The sequence below is a fragment of the Poromitra crassiceps genome (genome assembly GCF_964638095.1).
Source record: "Poromitra crassiceps genome assembly, chromosome: 23".
Taxonomy (NCBI): Eukaryota; Metazoa; Chordata; class Actinopteri; order Beryciformes; family Melamphaidae; genus Poromitra; species Poromitra crassiceps.
In genome coordinates, this window is record NC_139639.1 from 19,532,639 (window position 1) to 19,552,659 (window position 20,021).

Below are 20,021 nucleotides of genomic sequence, written 5' to 3' on the forward strand. Positions count from 1 at the left end.
AAAAAGTGGCATCAAGTAAGCTAAAGTCTTGTTGGAGTGGACACGAGTGGACATCACAGTGCAACCGTGTGGTCGTCAAACCTCTCACTTCACTATTCACGTTGTATTTGCGAGGGCTATATATAGAGCATCCCGAGTATGTGTGTTACACCCAGGGTTTACATTTCATTTCAGTTTGTCCAATATTCAAATATTCCAGAATTGCATGTTGTATTAAAAATAAATATTATTTCTATCTAACACGTTTAGCCTGATTTTGTTTGTGTCCTTGTAAAAACTTAGTCGCCGCTAAGCTTTCTGGGAAATATCCGATGAAGGGAAGGGAGGGGTGGATGGGAAGAGTCAGCTGTGGAGCCCTGAGGCTCAGTAGCTAGCGTTGCTGGCAGAGAGAGGTGGGGCTATGTCGTCATCGGTTCAGGAAAGATGCGTATGGGTTGTAAACATGGAAATGCAAGGGTGACGTCTTCATATTTGTTCACTCCCGGTTTAAAAAATTAGCATATTCTCCCAGAACGTATACTCCCAGAACGCTGGTTCCATCTGGACAAAACGTCCATACGAGAAAAGACTTTAGCGGATACACCTAATTCGTCTCCGTGTGGACATGGCCTGAGTCCTCTTCCACAGTCACCAAAGCCAGCACAGGCAGTTGTCGTTTTGGTCAACCAAACTACTCCAAAAGTCCAAACTACAGTGCTGTCTATTATATAAACCAATAACACTGCGCCGCCTTATGTCACCTGCAATTTGCTATTGCACGTGCATTTTCTATTCTAGGCATTAAATGCAGTCTAGGCAGTGTCCCCCCCCCCCCCCCCCCCCCCCCCTTCAAAATGCATATAAGTATGAACATGCCCTGAAGCAGCAGCAACATGCACACCCGCAGGGAGGGAAGGACTACTCGGGTATCTCCTCCTACTCTCTTCTTAAAACGTCTGTTTGCTTTATTAGTCAGGTGTGAAGGCAATGACAGTCTTTCCCCTCATTTTACTAGCCTTGGACAGAGAAAGGAAAAGTAGAAAGAAAAAACTACGCCTTACACCATAGCATAAATGAGAATCCAAACCAATCTACTTTTAAATACATTATCTATGATGCCCCAGAATGGCACAGTTTTGCAATTATCAAGTCATGTCAAGTTCATGTTCTGTTCTAGGCTTATGGGTGGGAGGTGTGTGTGTTGTGTTCATGCGTGTGTGTGTGTGTGTGTGTGTGTGTGTGTTCGTGCATGCGCGCGCGCGCGTGTGTGTGTGTGTGTGTGTGCACACGTGCGCGCATGCATGTGCGTGTGTAGTGTATGTGAGCATGCACATATGAATGTGTATGTCAGTGCCCGTGTGCTTGCAGTTGCAAACACATGCACAGTATCTTTTACAATGCTATCTTTGTTGGCCATGCCCAGTGGATATTGTGTGTATGTCTGTGTGTGTGTCTCTGTGTTTGTGTGTCTTAACAAGCAGACACTGAGGGGCTCATTGTTAGTTAAAATCCAACGAGGACCCACAAAGTTGACCTTTTCATTGGTTCCAGAGCCTTGTGGGCTTTAACGCTGGTTGTGAACAAAGCTAGCTCAAATCATGTTCTGTAGAAACACACACACACACACTGCTGTTGCGGTGGGCAAACCCCGTAATTCTTTTTTAAAATTATTATTATTATTAGTTTTTATGTTTTCACTTAAGTTGAATGATTGCATGGTCCTCTGCGGGTAGAAGAGGATATCCTCCGACCACGTGGCATTATGCAGCCCTTTCGAAATCCATTAACTAAACTAAAACAAAAAGCATTGTCATCAAGTTGAAAACAAGGCTGCGTTTCTCAGTTCCTGATAATTTCAAGACAACAGACAGTGTTGCTATACAGTGCCCCCGAGCGATGGACAGAACACACAGAACAATTGAAAGAGCACTGAGGAAGATCAGTGTTTGGAGAGAGGGACAGACAGACAGACAGAGGACAGGGGGAGGGGACTGAGGAAGATCAGTGTTTGGAGGGACAGACAGACAGACAGACAGACAGACAGACAGGTAGGTAGAGGACAGGGGGAGGGGCAGAGAGAGGAGAGAAATGGAAGGAATGCAGGTAAAGCACCTGAGCTGTTATTCCCCGCCTGCTAAATGAGGGGTCTTGCTGGGATCGCCTGTCTGGTCATGCCCACACGAGTAGGGAATATTTCACTTTGTCCTAACTATTCTTCCCCAAATCATTTGTTTATTCGTGACAGAAAAAGCCCAGACCTGCGCTGTATTGTGACGGGTTGTGCATTGTAGATAAATCATTCCTAGTTTGGCTATTTTGACCTCCACCAAAAGTTTGTGTTTAATGTAACCCAAGCCGGTAGGAAGATAAACTGATTTTAAGAAATCATTTAATAATCTGGAATGGCTGTGCAGCATTTGTCTTTTCTTTTTTACTCAGCTCCCCCCCCCTCCTTCTTTTTAGATTGTGATGACAATGCAAATATCATAAAACCCCCTGTGGTAATGCTCTAATATGGAACTTCACTACCATTAGTATGAAAATGGATACGCCTCTGAAAACATGGATAAAGTATCCTGTTGTAATGCTTTTGACAGATATAGCAGTAACACACTGTGCATAATTTTAAGTTTACTCTTAAAGGTCCTTACACATCAAGAGCGATGCGAATATACGGCACGAAATTGCGATGCGAGTTTTGGCCCACCTGTCAATCACAGCCACAGATGTGTACACGTCGGAAGCGAATTTCTGAAAAATCAACCGTGGTTCGAAAAAATAAACACCGCAATAACGCTCAGCGAAACTTCGCCGTTGCTATGCATGGTTGCATTAACTGATATAGGTTCTGAAAATATTGTTGATGTGCGAATTAATCGCACGAAAGAAACGCTCCCGATGTGTAAGGACCTTAAGTCTACGATACCTTTTTGATATGGTTTGAAAGGTGTTGTTAATTCAGTCCTAGTAAAAACTCACAAACCATCCTTGACTGAGAGAGTTATGAGATAGTAGCCTGGTAAAAAAAACATCATGATAATGTGACCTCACACATTATGTTTTGCTCTATGTATCTGACACGAGAGCGCTCAGCATGGACCAGGAGATGGCGCCATCCCCGGTGGAGGAAAGCCATAGCGAGGATGCAGCGTAACCCAGCGGCACCTGGAAAGGGGACTTTAAACTGATGATGATGATGTATCAGTCTGGACTTCCAGCCGCCCACATTGATTTCCTGACATTACAATTTCACCGGACCAATCCGGGACTGCGTCATAGTTGATGATGTCATCGGGCCAATCAGGGCAAAACGTTAATGGCGTCTCCTGAAGCGTGGTAATGTTAACATTACTAGAGTAAACACAGCCGTAAGTGCAGTTATTACAGAAATAGACTCAATAACAATTAAACCAGAACAAGAGTATATGCACCAGCGGAGTTTCTCAGAGGAAAATACATCCTCGCCGTTGTTCAGACTGGAGTTGGATTGGATTTGCCGACGTTGATTGGCTGAAGGAGTTGTCTGTCGAGGCAAGTACTCCCGCCCACTGAAATCAGCTGGAACTCCTCCAGACTGATATGTAGAGCGAAACAGGATGTGAGGTCACATTATCAGGATTTTTTTTTACCAGGCTAAATTTGGGATACCCCTGAGGTCATGTGATCAGGATGTTGTTTTTTTTAACCAGGCTAATTGAGATACAACAACTCAACTTTGCATGTCTCTTGTTGGTTTGTAGGTTCATGGGAGTGTGTGTTCAAGAGGGCCAGCTTCATGCGCTGACGGAGGTAGGAGGACACACACGCGCACACACACACACCATCTGAAATGAAAGCTTCTGTATAAATCAATGATATGTTGTGAGATCAACGTGGCTTTAGTAATGAAAGGTAGACCCTCATACACCCCCTGTGTGTGTGTTCCTAGTATGTTCCCCAGTGTTCGTCAGGTGAACATCACGTCACTCCTGAACACAACACGGTAACACAGCAGCCTGTAATTGTGGAAAGCCAAAAGAACTTTATGTTCTCTAAGGACACATAACACTTAGGCTGTGTAAGTGTGTGTGTGGTGGAGGAGAGAATTTGATACAGCTAGCTAATAAAATTGTACAGAGATGTTAAATGTTAAGTCAGACGCAATTAGGGTTACAGTGAGCAATGTTTCCAGGCCGCACATAACCTATATTTAACCTGCGTGCGTGCGTGCATGTGTGTGTGTGTGTGTGTGTGCGTGTGTGTGTGTGTGTGTGTGTGTGTGAGAGAGAGAGAGATCAAGATTGAGATGCAGTTAACCTTGTGCTAGTGATTATTATTAATTAGTACTAGTCAGGCAACATGGCTGATGAGCAGTCCGTATACTAAGCTGCAGAACTTGTTAATAAAAAGGCTAGTAGTACAGATGATCAGGCCTCATTCTCTTGATTAAAAGCACCACAGAGGGAAGAGAGATGAGAAACTGTATAAAGGGGAAATCCAACCTAAAACCGTCTTCACATGGTGTTCCTGCCATCGTGGGCAGCTTCATCTAGACTTATGGACATGAATATGTGCTGGTTCTGTTTAGTTTATTTGCACACAAGACATTCAACATAAACCTTGCTATAGCTGTCCACCAGAATAGCACGTTCTTCACGTGCAGAAAAGCAAGTTCTGCTTTTGTGTGGATTTTGCTTTGAGATTTTGTATAGATCTTTGCTATAACAGAGAGAGAGATAGAGAGAGAGAGAGAGATCCTGTGGGGCGATTGGTTTGCAGCACAAGGCATTTCATCACAAGGTCACCAGGAGACATACTCAAACATACCCATATGATAATAGTCACATAACAGACATACTCATAGGGTACATGTACTGTACATACTGTATAGCCATACACATACAGTAGCAGGAGGAGGGGGGTGGGCCAGCCCAGCTGGACAACTGTAACTTCTCTATATACCTTAAGGTATATAGAGGATAATAACTAGGGATAGTAACAGCAGGAGATCTCAAGCAATACCAATGATGCATGTTACACACTATAAAGTCTTTACAGATACATTTCAAACACTGCATGTTACACACTATAAAGTCTTTACAGATACATTTCAAACACTGCATGTTACACACTATAAAGTCTTTACAGATACATTTCAAACCTGCTGTGGGTTTACAACCAGTAGCTGGGTGTCATTCAATTTTCAGAACATCGGAAAGACAAATACATTTTTGGGAGAAGCGAATCAGAGTTGTCCTAAAATCAGCTAGAGAGGAATTTCCTGCTCTGCTCCTCTGCTGCCTGGTGTCCAAATTCTATTTCATTCAAAGATAATGACACCACTGTCTTGGTTTGAGGTCCAAAGGCCAAGCCACAGGCTGGCAGTGTTGAGCTCACTGTACTCTCACACTCTCACACACACACACACACACACACACACACATACACACACATGACAGATGCACACACACACACACACACACACACATGACAGATGCACACACACACACAAACACGCACACACACTTAAACATTTGAAGCAACCATTCAGAGTGCTCTCCCTATTGGCTTTCAAAGACACAAACACTTTGTGCGTAGGCCTGCAGTCTGTAAGCATGTACAGTACAAGCAGACAAACACACCTAAACATGCAATTCAGCCCATGTTGAAGAAAGTGTCCGAGACACTTCCAGACAGACACACACATACTTCATTATACTATTGCGTAGTGAATGGACACTTTGTAGCCTTCACACATACAGACCCATACACAAACACTTAATTCTGCAGTTGCATAGTGAACACATTGCAAGACAGTAAGGGGGCGCATTTAGACTGCCTGGTACAAGTGACCCAATACCGATTTCTTTGCTCACACATGGCACAGATCTGATATATATTATGAACGTGTAAACAGGGAGTTTTTTAAATCATCTATTTGACTCTAAACCAGGCAGTTATATCAAATTCACTCCCCGTACAGTTGTCATGAAAGGTGAAATTATTTATAGAGACCAAAACCTTTTTTTGTACCCGGCTGTAAACATGTTTATTTGGGGTGAATGGGGAATGACTCTCTTTTGGAGCCAGCCTCAAGTGGACGTTTGAGGAATTGCAGTTTTTGGTTCTTCGACAGTGGCCTCAATGCAACCAACCAAAACTTCCCCCTCAGCTTTAACAAGCTAATAGCAGCTACCTGAATAGGCTACAGCTTTGGTTTCAACAGTTTTGGTTTTAACAAGCTAATAATAGCTAGCTGGGGATACATAGAAAACCCTTGTATGCACATGTGGGTCGTTTCAATTTTTAAGCAAGTATAAGGTATTGAATATGGGTCACTTTTCTTTGGCACATTTTTGCCTTTAATTCATAGGACAGTAGGCAGACAGGAAAGGTGGGGAGAGAGGATGACATGCGGCAAAGGACCACGGGTTGGAATCGAACCCTGGTCGGCCACGCAAGGGACTAGTCCTTTGTGGTACGCGGCGCGCTCTACCAGGTGAGCCACCAGGACACCCCGAATCTGGGTCACTTTTAAAAGTAGATGTACAGGTGGTTACAAAAATCTAGATCTAGGCAACAACAAAAAATCTCAACTAGGCATCAAGACCTGCCATGTAAAGGCAGCCTTACTTACTTTGTTCTGTTGTCTAGAAGTGAATCCACACATTGTAAGACATACTTACACACATAAACACACACACACACACACACACACACACACACACACACACACACACACACACACACACACACACACACACACACACATTGTAAGACATACTTACACACACATAAACACACATAAACACACACACACACACACACACACACAACACACCACACATTGTAAGACATACTTACACACATAAACACACACACAACACACCACACTGCGGTAGGTCTTGTTTTCTTCCTGCAGCATAAACAGATCCTGTTCTGTCATGACAGGACCATGCGCTCTGACCCCGGTAGCGGGAGCCATGCTGTTTTGTTACTTGACCCCCGCTATGAGGCCGTGTTCAGAGGAAATGGAGAGTCAAGTTGCTGCCTGGCCCCAAGCTACCTCCACTCTAAAGAGTGGAAGTGGAAAAATGCACAACTGTGTCTGCCTATGTGTGTGTGTGCAAACGTTAACTGGCTCCCCACTAGGGTTATGCTCCCTGCAGCCTTATACCTTCAATTTTCTGACATACATGCATGCACGCGTGCACACACACACACACACACACACACACACACACACACACACACACACACACACACACACACACACACACACACACACAAAACTCCAAAGTACTAAGCAGAGCAAAACAATGTGATTAATAAGGTTTTCTCCCCCTGGACACTTGCTAGTTGAATTCTATCTAGGACTGGAGTTTACTGTCTGAGGGACATTGAGGGATATGGATTCTGAGTTGCAACATTGAGGGATATGGATTCTGAGTTGCAACATTGAGGGATATGGATTCTGAGTTGCAACATTGAGGGATATGGTGAGTTGCAACATTGAGGGATATGGATTCTGAGTTGCAACATTGAGGGATATGGATTCTGAGTTGCAACATTGAGGGATATGGTGAGTTGCAACATTGAGGGATATGGATTCTGAGTTGCGACATTGAGGGATATGGATTCTGAGTAGGGTTGTGCGATGTCAGGAAATTATCCATCGTGATTATTCCACAGTGAACCATCGTGATCCACGATGGCATCGTCATTGGCGGGGGTGGGGGGAATAATTAATAATTTATTAAGTCGCTGCGGTGCGGTAATGCCATTCATTGCAATGCGTTCATTACAACTGGACAGCTGAGCTCTTCACGGAGACCAGCGGGCTTCGATAGGCTACTAAAGCCTCTGTGCTAACAGCACAGAACCAGGTGACTGAATGAAGCAGTGGCTCTCACTACCAACAATTTGAACGGCGCAAATAACAAAACGTTAACGTTACAGGTCCTCACCAACAACGTGTGTGTGTTGAATTTAACTAGCTGGCAGTAAACTGACTGAATTACTGGCTGATATAACGTTAGATTGTAGCCTCAGCAGCAGCAGCTGTGTTTCTCTCTCAACTCTCCTCTCGTCAAATCGCTCTCATTAGGTTCAAAAGCCCACGCGAATCTAACGTTATATCAGCCAGTAATTCAGTCAGTTTACTGCCAGCTTGTTAAATTCAACACACACACGTTGTTGGTGAGGACCTGTAACGTTAACGTTTTGTCATTCAGACTGATGCGTCTAGCATTGAGGCTGCTGCTGTGAGCGACTTCAACTTTCACTTTGGAAACAGGCGAGTTAAATTCACAGTTGGTGACTTGTACTCACTTTGGGTTGAAAACAGGAAAGAACGTGAAGTTTCTTCTTTGTCTTAAAAGTTTTCGCAACAAAATAACTGACTTCTCATGCGCGGGGGATGCCCAGGCGACATTAAACAAGCGCTCCCAGTGCAGAGAAGCACTAAAGCGGAGGAGGGGGAGGGGAGGCTTCTCTGAGTCTGAACTGGGCGCGCTCGTTTAATGCCGCTGGCGCGTCCCCCACGCGTCACGGTGAGTGGACTTGGTATTTTTTATTATTAAAACGTCACAAATTTATTTCGAACAGATAATTAATCACGATGATCCGATGTAGACGGCTCAGAGGTCGATGGGGGGTCGGCCAATCACGATGGTCGATGCCATCATCCATCGTGCCAACCCTAATTCTGAGTTGCAACATTGAGGGATATGGATTCTGAGTTGCAACATTGAGGGATATGGATTCTGAGTTGCAACATTGAGGGATATGGATTCTGAGTTGCAACATTGAGGGATATGGATTCTGAGTTGCAACATTGAGGGATATAGATTCTGAGTTGCGACATTGAGGGATATGGATTCTGAGTTGCAACATTGAGGGATATAGATTCTGAGTTGCGACATTGAGGGATATGGATTCTGAGTTGCAACATTGAGGGATATAGATTCTGAGTTGCGACATTGAGGGATATGGATTCTGAGTTGCAACATTGAGGGATATAGATTCTGAGTTGCAACATTGAGGGATATAGATTCTGAGTTGCGACATTGAGGGATATGGATTCTGAGTTGCAACATTGAGGGATATAGATTCTGAGTTGCGACATTGAGGGATATGGATTCTGAGTTGCAACATTGAGGGATATAGATTCTGAGTTGCGACATTGAGGGATATGGATTCTGAGTTGCAACATTGAGGGATATAGATTCTGAGTTGCAACATTGAGGGATATAGATTCTGAGTTGCGACATTGAGGGATATGGATTCTGAGTTGCAACATTGAGGGATATGGATTCTGAGTTGCAACATTGAGGGATATAGATTCTGAGTTGCGACATTGAGGGATATGGATTCTGAGTTGCAACATTGAGGGATATGGATTCTGAGTTGCAACATTGAGGGATATAGATTCTGAGTTGCGACATTGAGGGATATGGAATCTGAGTTGCAACATTGAGGGATATGGAATCTGAGTTGCCACATTGAGGGATATGGAATCTGAGTTGCAACATTGAGGGATATGGATTCTGAGTTGCAACATTGAGGGATATGGATTCTGAGTTGCCACATTGAGGGATATGGATTCTGAGTTGCCACATTGAGGGATATGGATTGTATTTGAACTGTTTTGTTGCCTTGCAGCATTAGTTGCAACATGACATTATTGTGTTTTCCATCAGGATGCTGAGGGTAACATAACTCTCTTTCACAGACAAATGAATACTGGGTGAGCAAATTGGATTCAGAACCCGTGCAACAACCTTGGTTTTTAGCTACCGTAGTCTAAAACATCCAGCTTAGAGTGTGAATATAGAATATAGTAGGTTAACTTAAGAGCTGATGAAAGTTTGATCTCGGGTACCAGTGAGGAAAGGCCATGCAGCAGCTGCTTATGTTGAAGGTGGAACCCGTATATTTTCCAGCTGCTATAAAAATAGAAAACAACCCATGTCAGTGCCACCTAACTTGTCCAAGGACTCCTCAGCAAAATTCCACAGAATGGCACTGGTCTCTGAATCAAAGTGAGAGAAACACTAGAACAGATGTAGGTTGATCTCAGGAACATCGCCAGGTTTCATGGGCATTTGAAGTCCCTGTAAGAGAAAACAAACATCAGAGGCAAAGCTACGGCTATTTGAGCTCGTTCATGTGCCCCATGCAAAATAAAATGCTGCTTTGGAGCAGACTTAGGCAAGGAAAATGTACAAATATGTTGTGAATTTGACATGTGTCCATGGATTGTCCATACATAGACACATAAATAAAACTTAGAGCTCCCTGGGAGTTTAATCAATATTGAAAAATGTGAGCGGAATGTTGGTTTGCTTTTGGCAGAGCAAAAGTGGAGTACCTGCCCAGACCTGTCAATGCTCCCTTTTTTGACCCCAGCGCTCCCCTTTTTCCTAGAGTCACTAAATGCACAGTACCTTACAGCAGCCTGTATCTGTGGTGTCCTCACACACAGTACCTTACAGCAGCCTGTATCTGTGGTGTCCTCACACACAGTACCGTACAGCAGCCTGTATCTGTGGTGTCCTCACACACAGTACCTTACAGCAGCCTGTATCTGTGGTGTCCTCACACACAGTACCGTACAGCAGCCTGTATCTGTGGTGTCCTCACACACAGTACCTTACAGCAGCCTGTATCTGTGGTGTCCTCACACACAGTACCGTACAGCAGCCTGTATCTGTGGTGTCCTCACACACAGTACCTTACAGCAGCCTGTATCTGTGGTGTCCTCACACACAGTACCTTACAGCAGCCTGTATCTGTGGTGTCCTCACACACAGTACCGTACAGCAGCCTGTATCTGTGGTGTCCTCACACACAGTACCTTACAGCAGCCTGTATCTGTGGTGTCCTCACACACAGTACCTTACAGCAGCCTGTATCTGTGGTGTCCTCACACACAGTACCGTACAGCAGCCTGTATCTGTGGTGTCCTCACACACAGTACCTTACAGCAGCCTGTATCTGTGGTGTCCTCACACACACACAGTACCGTACAGCAGCCTGTATCTGTGGTGTCCTCACACACAGTACCTTACAGCAGCCTGTATCTGTGGTGTCCTCACACACAGTACCTTACAGCAGCCTGTATCTGTGGTGTCCTCGCACACAGTACCTTACAGCAGCCTGTATCTGTGGTGTCCTCACACACAGTACTGTACAGCAGCCTGTATCTGTGGTGTCCTCACACACAGTACCTTACAGCAGCCTGTATCTGTGGTGTCCTCACACACAGTACCGTACAGCAGCCTGTATCTGTGGTGTCCTCACACACAGTACTGTACAGCAGCCTGTATCTGTGGTGTCCTCACACACAGTACCGTACAGCAGCCTGTATCTGTGGTGTCCTCACACACAGTACCGTACAGCAGCCTGTATCTGTGGTGTCCTCACACACAGTAACTTACAGCAGCCTGTATCTGTGGTGTCCTCACACACATTACCTTACAGCAGCCTGTATCTGTGGTGTCCTCACACACAGTACCTTACAGCAGCCTGTATCTGTGGTGTCCTCACACACAGTACCTTACAGCAGCCTGTATCTGTGGTGTCCTCACACACAGTACCTTACAGCAGCCTGTATCTGTGGTGTCCTCACACACAGTACCGTACAGCAGCCTGTATCTGTGGTGTCCTCACACACACTGATGGTCTGCTGCTGACATACCCTATGTATGTTGCCTGCCACAGTGGCTGCTAGAGAGCAACCACTTGCCATGCTGGATCAACATGTGGATGGGTAGTTTCTCTCCGTGATCTCTGGTGTAGTAAACCTCCTTGGTCTTGGCTACTGATCGAGTCCATTGAGCCCTGTTCTGTCTCTGCTAAACTATCTAACACACTTTATCTACTGATCGAGTCCATTGAGCCCTGTTCTGTCTCTGCTAAACTATCTAACACACTTTATCGGAAGGCCATTACTGCAATGGTAATCTGGGCTAATGGTAAGCAGGGCTTAAAGAAAGTGCTCTTTCCACATGAGGTAAATCCCAGACACAACGCAGCTATGCGCGCACTCCCATATCTGACCACACCGGGAGCGACAGTTACAACTGCCGCTCCAGCAGCAATGACAGACCGGAACGTGATCTGCCTTTCACAATTTACAATCGTCATTCAGCATAAAAATGGCATTGCTTTCGCTGTTCTCTACAGGGTCACCTGGTAAGAAGAAACCGAATTGAAAAAGAATTGTTCAAATCCATTCGGGCACCGATTGGTAAACCGTGCATGGCTCCGTGTGCAAGCCAAGGAATTGTACCGTGCCCTCGAATGAGCACTCTGTGCACGCGGAGTCCTAAACCATGCCCGTGGATTAGTAGGCCGCGCACACGGATTGATAATATCAAACAGGGACACCGCAGCAGCCCACAGAATTTATTTCCACGTACAATTTAATTAACATGCATGAGTTATCGCAGCCTAAATAGGTTTCATATTGTCGCCAAAACACACATCGGATCATAAATTAGACCTACTGATGTGATCAATCAATGGTTCTGGTTCACATGTGGTTCAGGTGCCTAATGGCTATGTATGCCAAGCTGTGTGTAATGGTTCTGGCCTAAAAGTCCCTCTTTGATGTTATCAATGTAGATATTACAAATCTATGTGAATCATGGCTTACTAATCGGTGGGCACGGGTTAGGAGGACGTTGTAAGAAAAGTGTAAATGGTGTGATGGTGGAGTGTGCCGACTACCAGTCAGGAACATTTCAGTCTCACAATGTTACTTTGCTTTAACCCATTGATACCTGATGCAGCATTTGTGTGTGTATCCCTTTAAGACCGCGAACCGCGTTAACGCGGTTCGCGGTCTTAAAGGGATACGCACACAAATGAGGGATATACACACAAATGCTGCATCAGGTATCAATGGGTTAAGCCCTCATGACCCATGGCAGGATTACTGTTTGAAGCTGCTGATTTGTTTTGCTTGGGCCTGGAGGCGTCACGTGACAGTCACTTTCACTTATCTATTTTTATTTCCAACTTCCCCATTGTTACTTCAGGACTAATGCTCATTAGATAGTTGGCAAGTTGTTGTCAAACTTTGTGTTGCATAGCAACAAGAATGATGTCATGCTCCTTGTGCCCTTTTGACTTGTTGCTCTCTCTCTCTCTCTAATGCTAGCAACGCTCATAAACATTTACGTTTGAGCAAGAGACAAAAGCATCCTCTGTGATCATGGCCGTAGTCTTCGATATTTTCCTGGGTATCGGTGTCGAAGTAGAAATTATAGTATTGTGACATCCATAGTGCTTGGTTAGGCTAATCGCCATCTCTTTGTAAGTAGGTTTGATGTCAAGGCTGTAGATGAATGTAGGTTACTGTGTCAGTCAGTAAATGAGTTGGACAGAGAAAGCAGGAAGGATCAAGATGCTTAACTCTGGTCTTAAGTCTCATATTCTCACGTATGGTACCCAACAGACTTTTATTTTAGTGACTCAGCAGTCATCCCTTCATTTATTTCCATGCATACCTTTGTTGATGCATACTGTGGTACTCAGTAGTGAAACATGTCACTCTGCATTACCAATGGAGGACAGATACAGGATAGATGTATGATGGGCATCCTCTACTGTTGGCTAATACTGCAGGACCGGGACAGGAAGTTGGATTATTCCGAGTTCCAATTGTCTCCAGTGGAGGTTTCCCCTGGTGCATCCCTGTCCCCCAGACCCCAGCCAGGCAGGCAGGCAGGCAGACAACACATGTTGAACTGTTGGGCTGCACTACAGAGGAATTTGCTGGACAAAAAACAGTATAATCCTTTATGGCATCTAGGATTGTGATTGTGTGTGTGTGCGCGTGTGCGAGAGAGAGAAAACATTTGAGGGTATAAGACTGCAGGGATCTCAACCTTAGTTGGGAGCCATTCTACTTTTGTACGCATATGCATAGGCACACACACTTCTGCATATTTTTCCCCTTAGACTATTTCACCATTCAGAAACAATAATAGATAACAATAACAGACCCCTGGTTTCATAACTATGAATCAGGAGCTAAAATTGATCCCCAAGCGTTCTGTTTATTGTCCCCATTTAACAGTAGTAATACTATAAGTTTTAGATGCCCTGTGCACAGTGGATGCACGTTCCTATTGGGTAGAACACTTTGATCTTCAATGAAAATTAGTATGTTGTCATTAATGTGGGTACGATCAAAATAATGAATTCTTATGCAAGTTCCATGTTGAAATGGTTGAAGAAAAGGCTGTAGTAGGCTAAATTGCTAAAATAATGTCGGAGCACAGATCATATGTGAGACCGTGATACTGAAGACCTCTACTACTTGAGACGAAATCCCAATAGACCCTTTTCACGGGGGCCATTTTATGTCGAAAAGGCAGAATAAACACAGGTGCAAGCAACACACTAATGAGGGTTTCCAAATTCCAATCATGGAAGTTTGAAACACTCATTAGTGTTTTGCTTGCACCTGTGTTTACCCTGCCTTTTCGACACAAAATGGCCCCCGTGAGAAGGGTCTATTATTCACCTTATTCTTTGCCCATACAAGGACGCTTCTGCATGACGTCATTTCATAATCATCTTTCCGGTTTTAAACACGGAAGTAGAGTACGCCTACCGCAGTCATTTAGACTTGCCAAAAAGCCGTTTTCAAGCTAAAAAACCCCAAACTGTTTTAAAGTTTTAATATTTGTCGGGTGAGAACGTAACATATATGTGACCAGTTTATCAGAATAACGCCTATTGGAAATCTTTAACGAGCAGCGATGACCGGGAGCGCTGGCTGTGCTGACACCGGTCGGACTAGCTATCTGTCAAACCCTACTACTGGCAGTGAGAAAACACTGTCGACGTTCTTTTGTAACTAACGTTAAATGCCGACCGGGTACAGCCATCGGCTCCTCGCAGCAGTAACGTTATGAACATGTAACTGAAGTTGGCCGCAGTGTAGCTTAATTCTGAATGTTGCCAAACGTCATTCATACTGATGTTTTATTTTGAAAATGGCCGCCAACTATCGCTGAACCGGAAGAACAAATACGTTGCGTCAAACGCGGAAGAGAGAAAAAGTGGGCGTGGTGAATAAGGTGAATAGAGGGATTCTGTCTTTCAGATACCATTGGCATTTCATGCTGAATGAAAAATCATTCCATTACACTTGGGTGAATGACTTGCTGTGTGTGGAGCGCTGTGTGTCTGTTCTACACAGTAGCAGACTGTTCACGGTTTTAGTAGAAAACATTTCAGGAGGCTGCTGAACCCCTTCTAACACGTATGGCTCCTGTGATCTGGAGAGATGTTGCGACTCGGGCTGTGTGAACCTGTAGCCAGCTGGAATATGACACGTTTAAAAAAGAAACATTTGAGGGGAAATAAAGGTAGCTCAGTCAGCCAATAGAATATACAGAAGCCCTACGAACGGATATCACAATTCTCTGGACTATTTTTAAGGACCAATTCAAATGCAGTTTTACATTCGTTGTGCATCCTGATGCAAGACATTGTCATTAATCTGATTGTCGAACTCCTGTGTAGAGACCCAGCTTATAAAAAAAAACAGTGTCAATCAGGGCAGTAGGGACCCCCCCCCCTCCTCCTTCCCCCATGTCCTAATTCTATATGACTGCCGTTGTACGGCTGTCACTCGCATACCAATCAGCACAGCTAAAGCAGAACACCTCATCATCACAGCTCATCTCTCTCTGCTCACCACTGTCACGCTCCTGATATGTGACATGGGATTAGTGTGTCTATGTGTTTGCATGCAAGCAGCAGGGTCAGTCACGCTCTTGTTGGTCAAAGCTGACGGACTGGCTGAAGAGCTCTGGCTACTTTTAAATCCACTGAGCCCATTCCCCCCTCTTGGCTCTCAACTGTCCAGCCTACATGATGGCCAAGATCCATGGACTTAAACTAGCCTTTCTATCAGCCAATCAGACAGGCAGGCAGGCAGTCAAATCTTTAGCCCGCCAGTGTTCTGGTTGGCCAAAGCACCAGCTAGCCAGCCAGTCGATCTATAAGCTGAATAACCAGCCCGGCCATCATTCAGTCCAGTCTGTGAGCCAGCAGGACAGGCAATTGGTTTTTCTCATGTCGTCAGTCAGTCATTGTATCTGGTCTGTTCACTTCAGTAGCCATTCAGGTTTTGTCCGATGCGTTAGTGTATTTTTAGCCAGCAGATAGTGAGTCAGACAGTCACTGACTACACCAGTTGGCCAGTAAGTCAGTCGATGATGAATTTCTGAGGGTGATGCTGCTATGATTATAGAGTTGTCATGGTAACTGATTTGACACATCTGACTGTCAAATTGGTTACTGTGGTGGTTACCTAAAAACTGTTTTGATACTGGCAAGCTGAACACCAGCCCCGGAGGAACCACATAGGATTTGGCTATTCAGGGCATTACAATGCCAATGCCAATGAGTATTTAGTATGAATAATTCTTCATTCATTGCTTGATGAATCACGTATTCAAAATGTGTAGAATATATAGAGTACAATTGCCAGTCTTTTTTCATTCTATTTATAGATTAAGATACATTTGTTAGTCATATTGTCAACTTTTTATATATCCTCAACTTCACATTGTTGCTGAGCCTTGTTTCTTAATTTAAATGTATCAAATAATCCCTGTGTTTGTGTGTTCATTCTTTGTTAATATATTTACCTATTTATTTATTTGTGTGTGTGTCCCTCTCTCTGCCTCCAGTACATCAACGGTGGTAACCTGGAGCAGCTTCTGGACAGCAACAAACACCTCAGCTGGCCCACCAGGGTGAAACTGGCCTGTGAGATCGCCAGCGGACTGGCCTACTTGCACTCTAAAGGCATCTTCCACCGGGACCTCACCTCCAAGGTTGTTGTTGTTGTTATTATTATCATTATTATTATTATTATTATTATTATTATTAACACCTTGAGTGCCATGGACGAGATATCTCGTCTTACATAATCCGACCGTTGAGTGCCAAAGACGAGATATCTCGTCTTACATAAACATTTATTTTTTTTGACGGTGGGACATCAATCAACCCCTTTTACGTCTTCTATATCAATATTGGAGGAAGAGAATGTGTATAATCTATTTTACCGACCACTAAGTGGCGACAGTTCTCTCCCAAGACAGAGAGAAAGCCACAGCCACGGCGGGTCCGCTGCAGAAAGCCAGTCTAATTACAAGGAAATAGCTGGGCGAAAACTCTTTCGATTTCACACACACACACACACACACGCGCGCGCGCACACACACACACTCGAGTACCTTTGCGCATAAATAAGACCAGAATCGCAAAAGCTTCTTCAAAGCTCTCAGCCGACACGAACGAGCCAGTTTTTTTACAGTCCAGACTGCCCGAAAGCGGCCGCGGAGCCTCCACCCCCTCCGCAGCACAGACGGAGGGAGGAGTTTGGAGACACACACACACTCTCTCTCTCTCTCTCTCTCTCTCTCTAGTCCCGAGAGAGAGAGAGAGGAGAGAGAGAGAGAGAGGAGAGAGAGAGAGAGAGAGAGAGAGAGAGAGAGAGAGAGCACACAGAGTGGGAGACAGACACGCTGTGGGGGCAAAGAACGGACAGAGATCTCTTCCTCTCAGAGCCGCGGAGCAACGCGCGAACACACACACACACACACACACACACACACACACACACACACACACACACACACACACACACAATACAGTATACAGACTTGCCCAAGGGCACCCATAATCACAGGCAGGTGACTGTTCTGCTGTTTGATTGAATTTCACAAAACTGCGATTATCTCAGCTTCCTGTCTCAGACGCTAAAACCATGCTGTACTCAACGGCTAATATCTACATAACTACTAACTCTGCAAACTAACTCTTTTAGACAGAGAAAGCACACATTATATTAGTTATTTTTAGATGATTGGTGTTCACGAAGTCTTAACAGAAAAGAATCCTCGGCTCTTGTAAAATGAGCCAGAATCCTCAAAAAAAAACCTGGCACAACTTACCTACAGGATTGAAAAAACGGCTGGCACTCAATGTGTTAATAATCCCTGATCTTCCACCTCTCATTTATTCGCCCTATTTTCCTCCTTGCGTAGCCAGGGCAGCCAATATAATGCATTTGTTTGGGTCATATGGTTTTGGACAACCAATATTGTGAAAATACCACCACTCATCTGGTATCAGACTTTGCTGAGGTACTGGAGCTTGAGAGTATCAAAATGAGTGGAAAAAAACAAACAGCATCTGCATACACAAATCTGTGCAAAAATCATGCTTATTGCAAGCTTTCGGTCATGATAGACCACCTTCAGGCATAAACAGGTGGCACCTAAATGGACTGGTCTCATAGAGGAGATTGTTCTTGGGAACAACTAGACAGCTAGTTTGAGTGATGCCTGACAGCTAGTCTGCAGGAGGATCAACAACGTTTTTGTGTGAGACGTGAGGAGTGATGCCTGACAGCTAGTTTGAGTGATGCCTGACCGCTAGTCTGCAGGAGGATCAACAACATTTTTGTGTGAGACGTGAGGAGTGATGACTGAAAGCTAGTCTGCAGGAGGATCAACAACGTTTTTGTGTGAGACGTGAGGAGTGATGCCTGATAGCTAGTTTGAGTGATGCCTGACAGCTAGTCTGCAGGAGGATCGACAACGTTTTTGTGTGAGACGTGAGGAGTGATGCCTGAAAGCTAGTCTGCAGGAGGATCAACAACGTTTTTGTGTGAGACATGAGGAGTGATGCCTGACAGCTAGTCTGCAGGAGGATCTACAACGTTTTTGTGTGAGACGTGAGGAGTGATGCCTGACAGCTAGTCTGCAGGAGGATCGACAACGTTTTTGTGTGAAACGTGAGGAGTGATGCCTGACAGCTAGTTTGAGTGATAAGTGAGGCAGGAGGAATGACAGCGTTTTCGTGTGAGGACTGAAGGTGTTTCAGAGCACACTCGATGGTTTACTATAGGAGACATGACAACTGACAACGCTTTAGACTGAGGAACGATAGCCTATACTCTGACGGACGAGGATGCCCTAAAATGGTTGCCGTAAATGTGACAATCGGCCAGGAGAATGCATATCACTTTGTTGTTAGTCAAACTCGCATGCTCTGCGCGACGGACGGGGGTTGCGCTACAGGGAGAAGTGAAGTCTCTACCCCGGCCGCCTCTCACCAGGCAAGACCGCGGCTTCACTAAACCCCCGCCTGCGGCCTAGCGGAGCCGACGCTGCACACAACTACAAGGGCTTCCTGAGGAGCGGGCTTTTTCTCTCTCAAAACAATTGAAAACCACCGCCATGTTAAAGCTGAGTAAGGAGATCGATTTTATTTCACCAGAGCCGAAGGCAGCAACACAAAAGACTGATGGAAATAACATAACAGAAGAGAAGGTAAGCCCCACTAAACTGGTATGCAGCATTGACAGTCAGTAGATAGAGTAAACACGATTCTGCCTGACCAATCATTCGTCTACAATGTTTTCACGTCACCGTATGGTACCGGGTTCACAGCGCTGGAACCTCAACAAAGCAGGGACCAAAACTAGCACGACTCAACCCCGACTCAACCCGGGCTGTCCACGTTTTTGATCGGTGGAATGAGACAAAAAAGCGAGACGAGCTGGGCGGGGCCGCGCTGATACCAGCGGTGGAAATGGGCCATAATTGTATTCAGTTTGGTTGCAACAGTTGGTTGCAGTCTGCAACCTCACCACTAGATGCCACCAAAAACTACCCACTGCACCTTTAAAGACAGAGTAGAAGAAGTTAGCAATGTGATATCGCTACGCAGACTATCCTGTGAGTGACATATGGACCTGCTTTAGCCGTACTCATAAACCCACATTTTTAAGACTTTTCACCCTGGGATCTAATAAAGAAGTACCGTCTCTCAGTTTGGGAGTTTGGCTTATTTTATAGCTGCTCTTGACATGCTCTTGCTCTTGGCAAAGCAAAGAGTGTACAGTAGTTGTCTGTCGTGCCACGGTGTGATTAGAACACAGTGTGATGGGAATGGGATCTCTTTATAAAGAACACTGTGTGATTGTCAGAATGAATAATTTGTCCCAAGCAGCTTGT

The 20,021-nt window shown here is 44.8% G+C and overlaps 1 protein-coding gene across 1 annotated transcript in view; it reads left to right on the top strand.

Moving 5' to 3' along the window:
• tesk2 (testis associated actin remodelling kinase 2) overlaps positions 1 to 20,021 on the top strand; it is a 48,729-nt gene that overhangs the window by 13,660 nt on the left and 15,048 nt on the right. The window contains exons 5-6 of the mRNA XM_083659043.1: positions 3,720 to 3,768; positions 16,680 to 16,826. Coding sequence (XP_083515169.1) covers positions 3,720 to 3,768; positions 16,680 to 16,826 — 196 coding nt within the window. The remainder of the gene's footprint in view (positions 1 to 3,719; positions 3,769 to 16,679; positions 16,827 to 20,021) is intronic.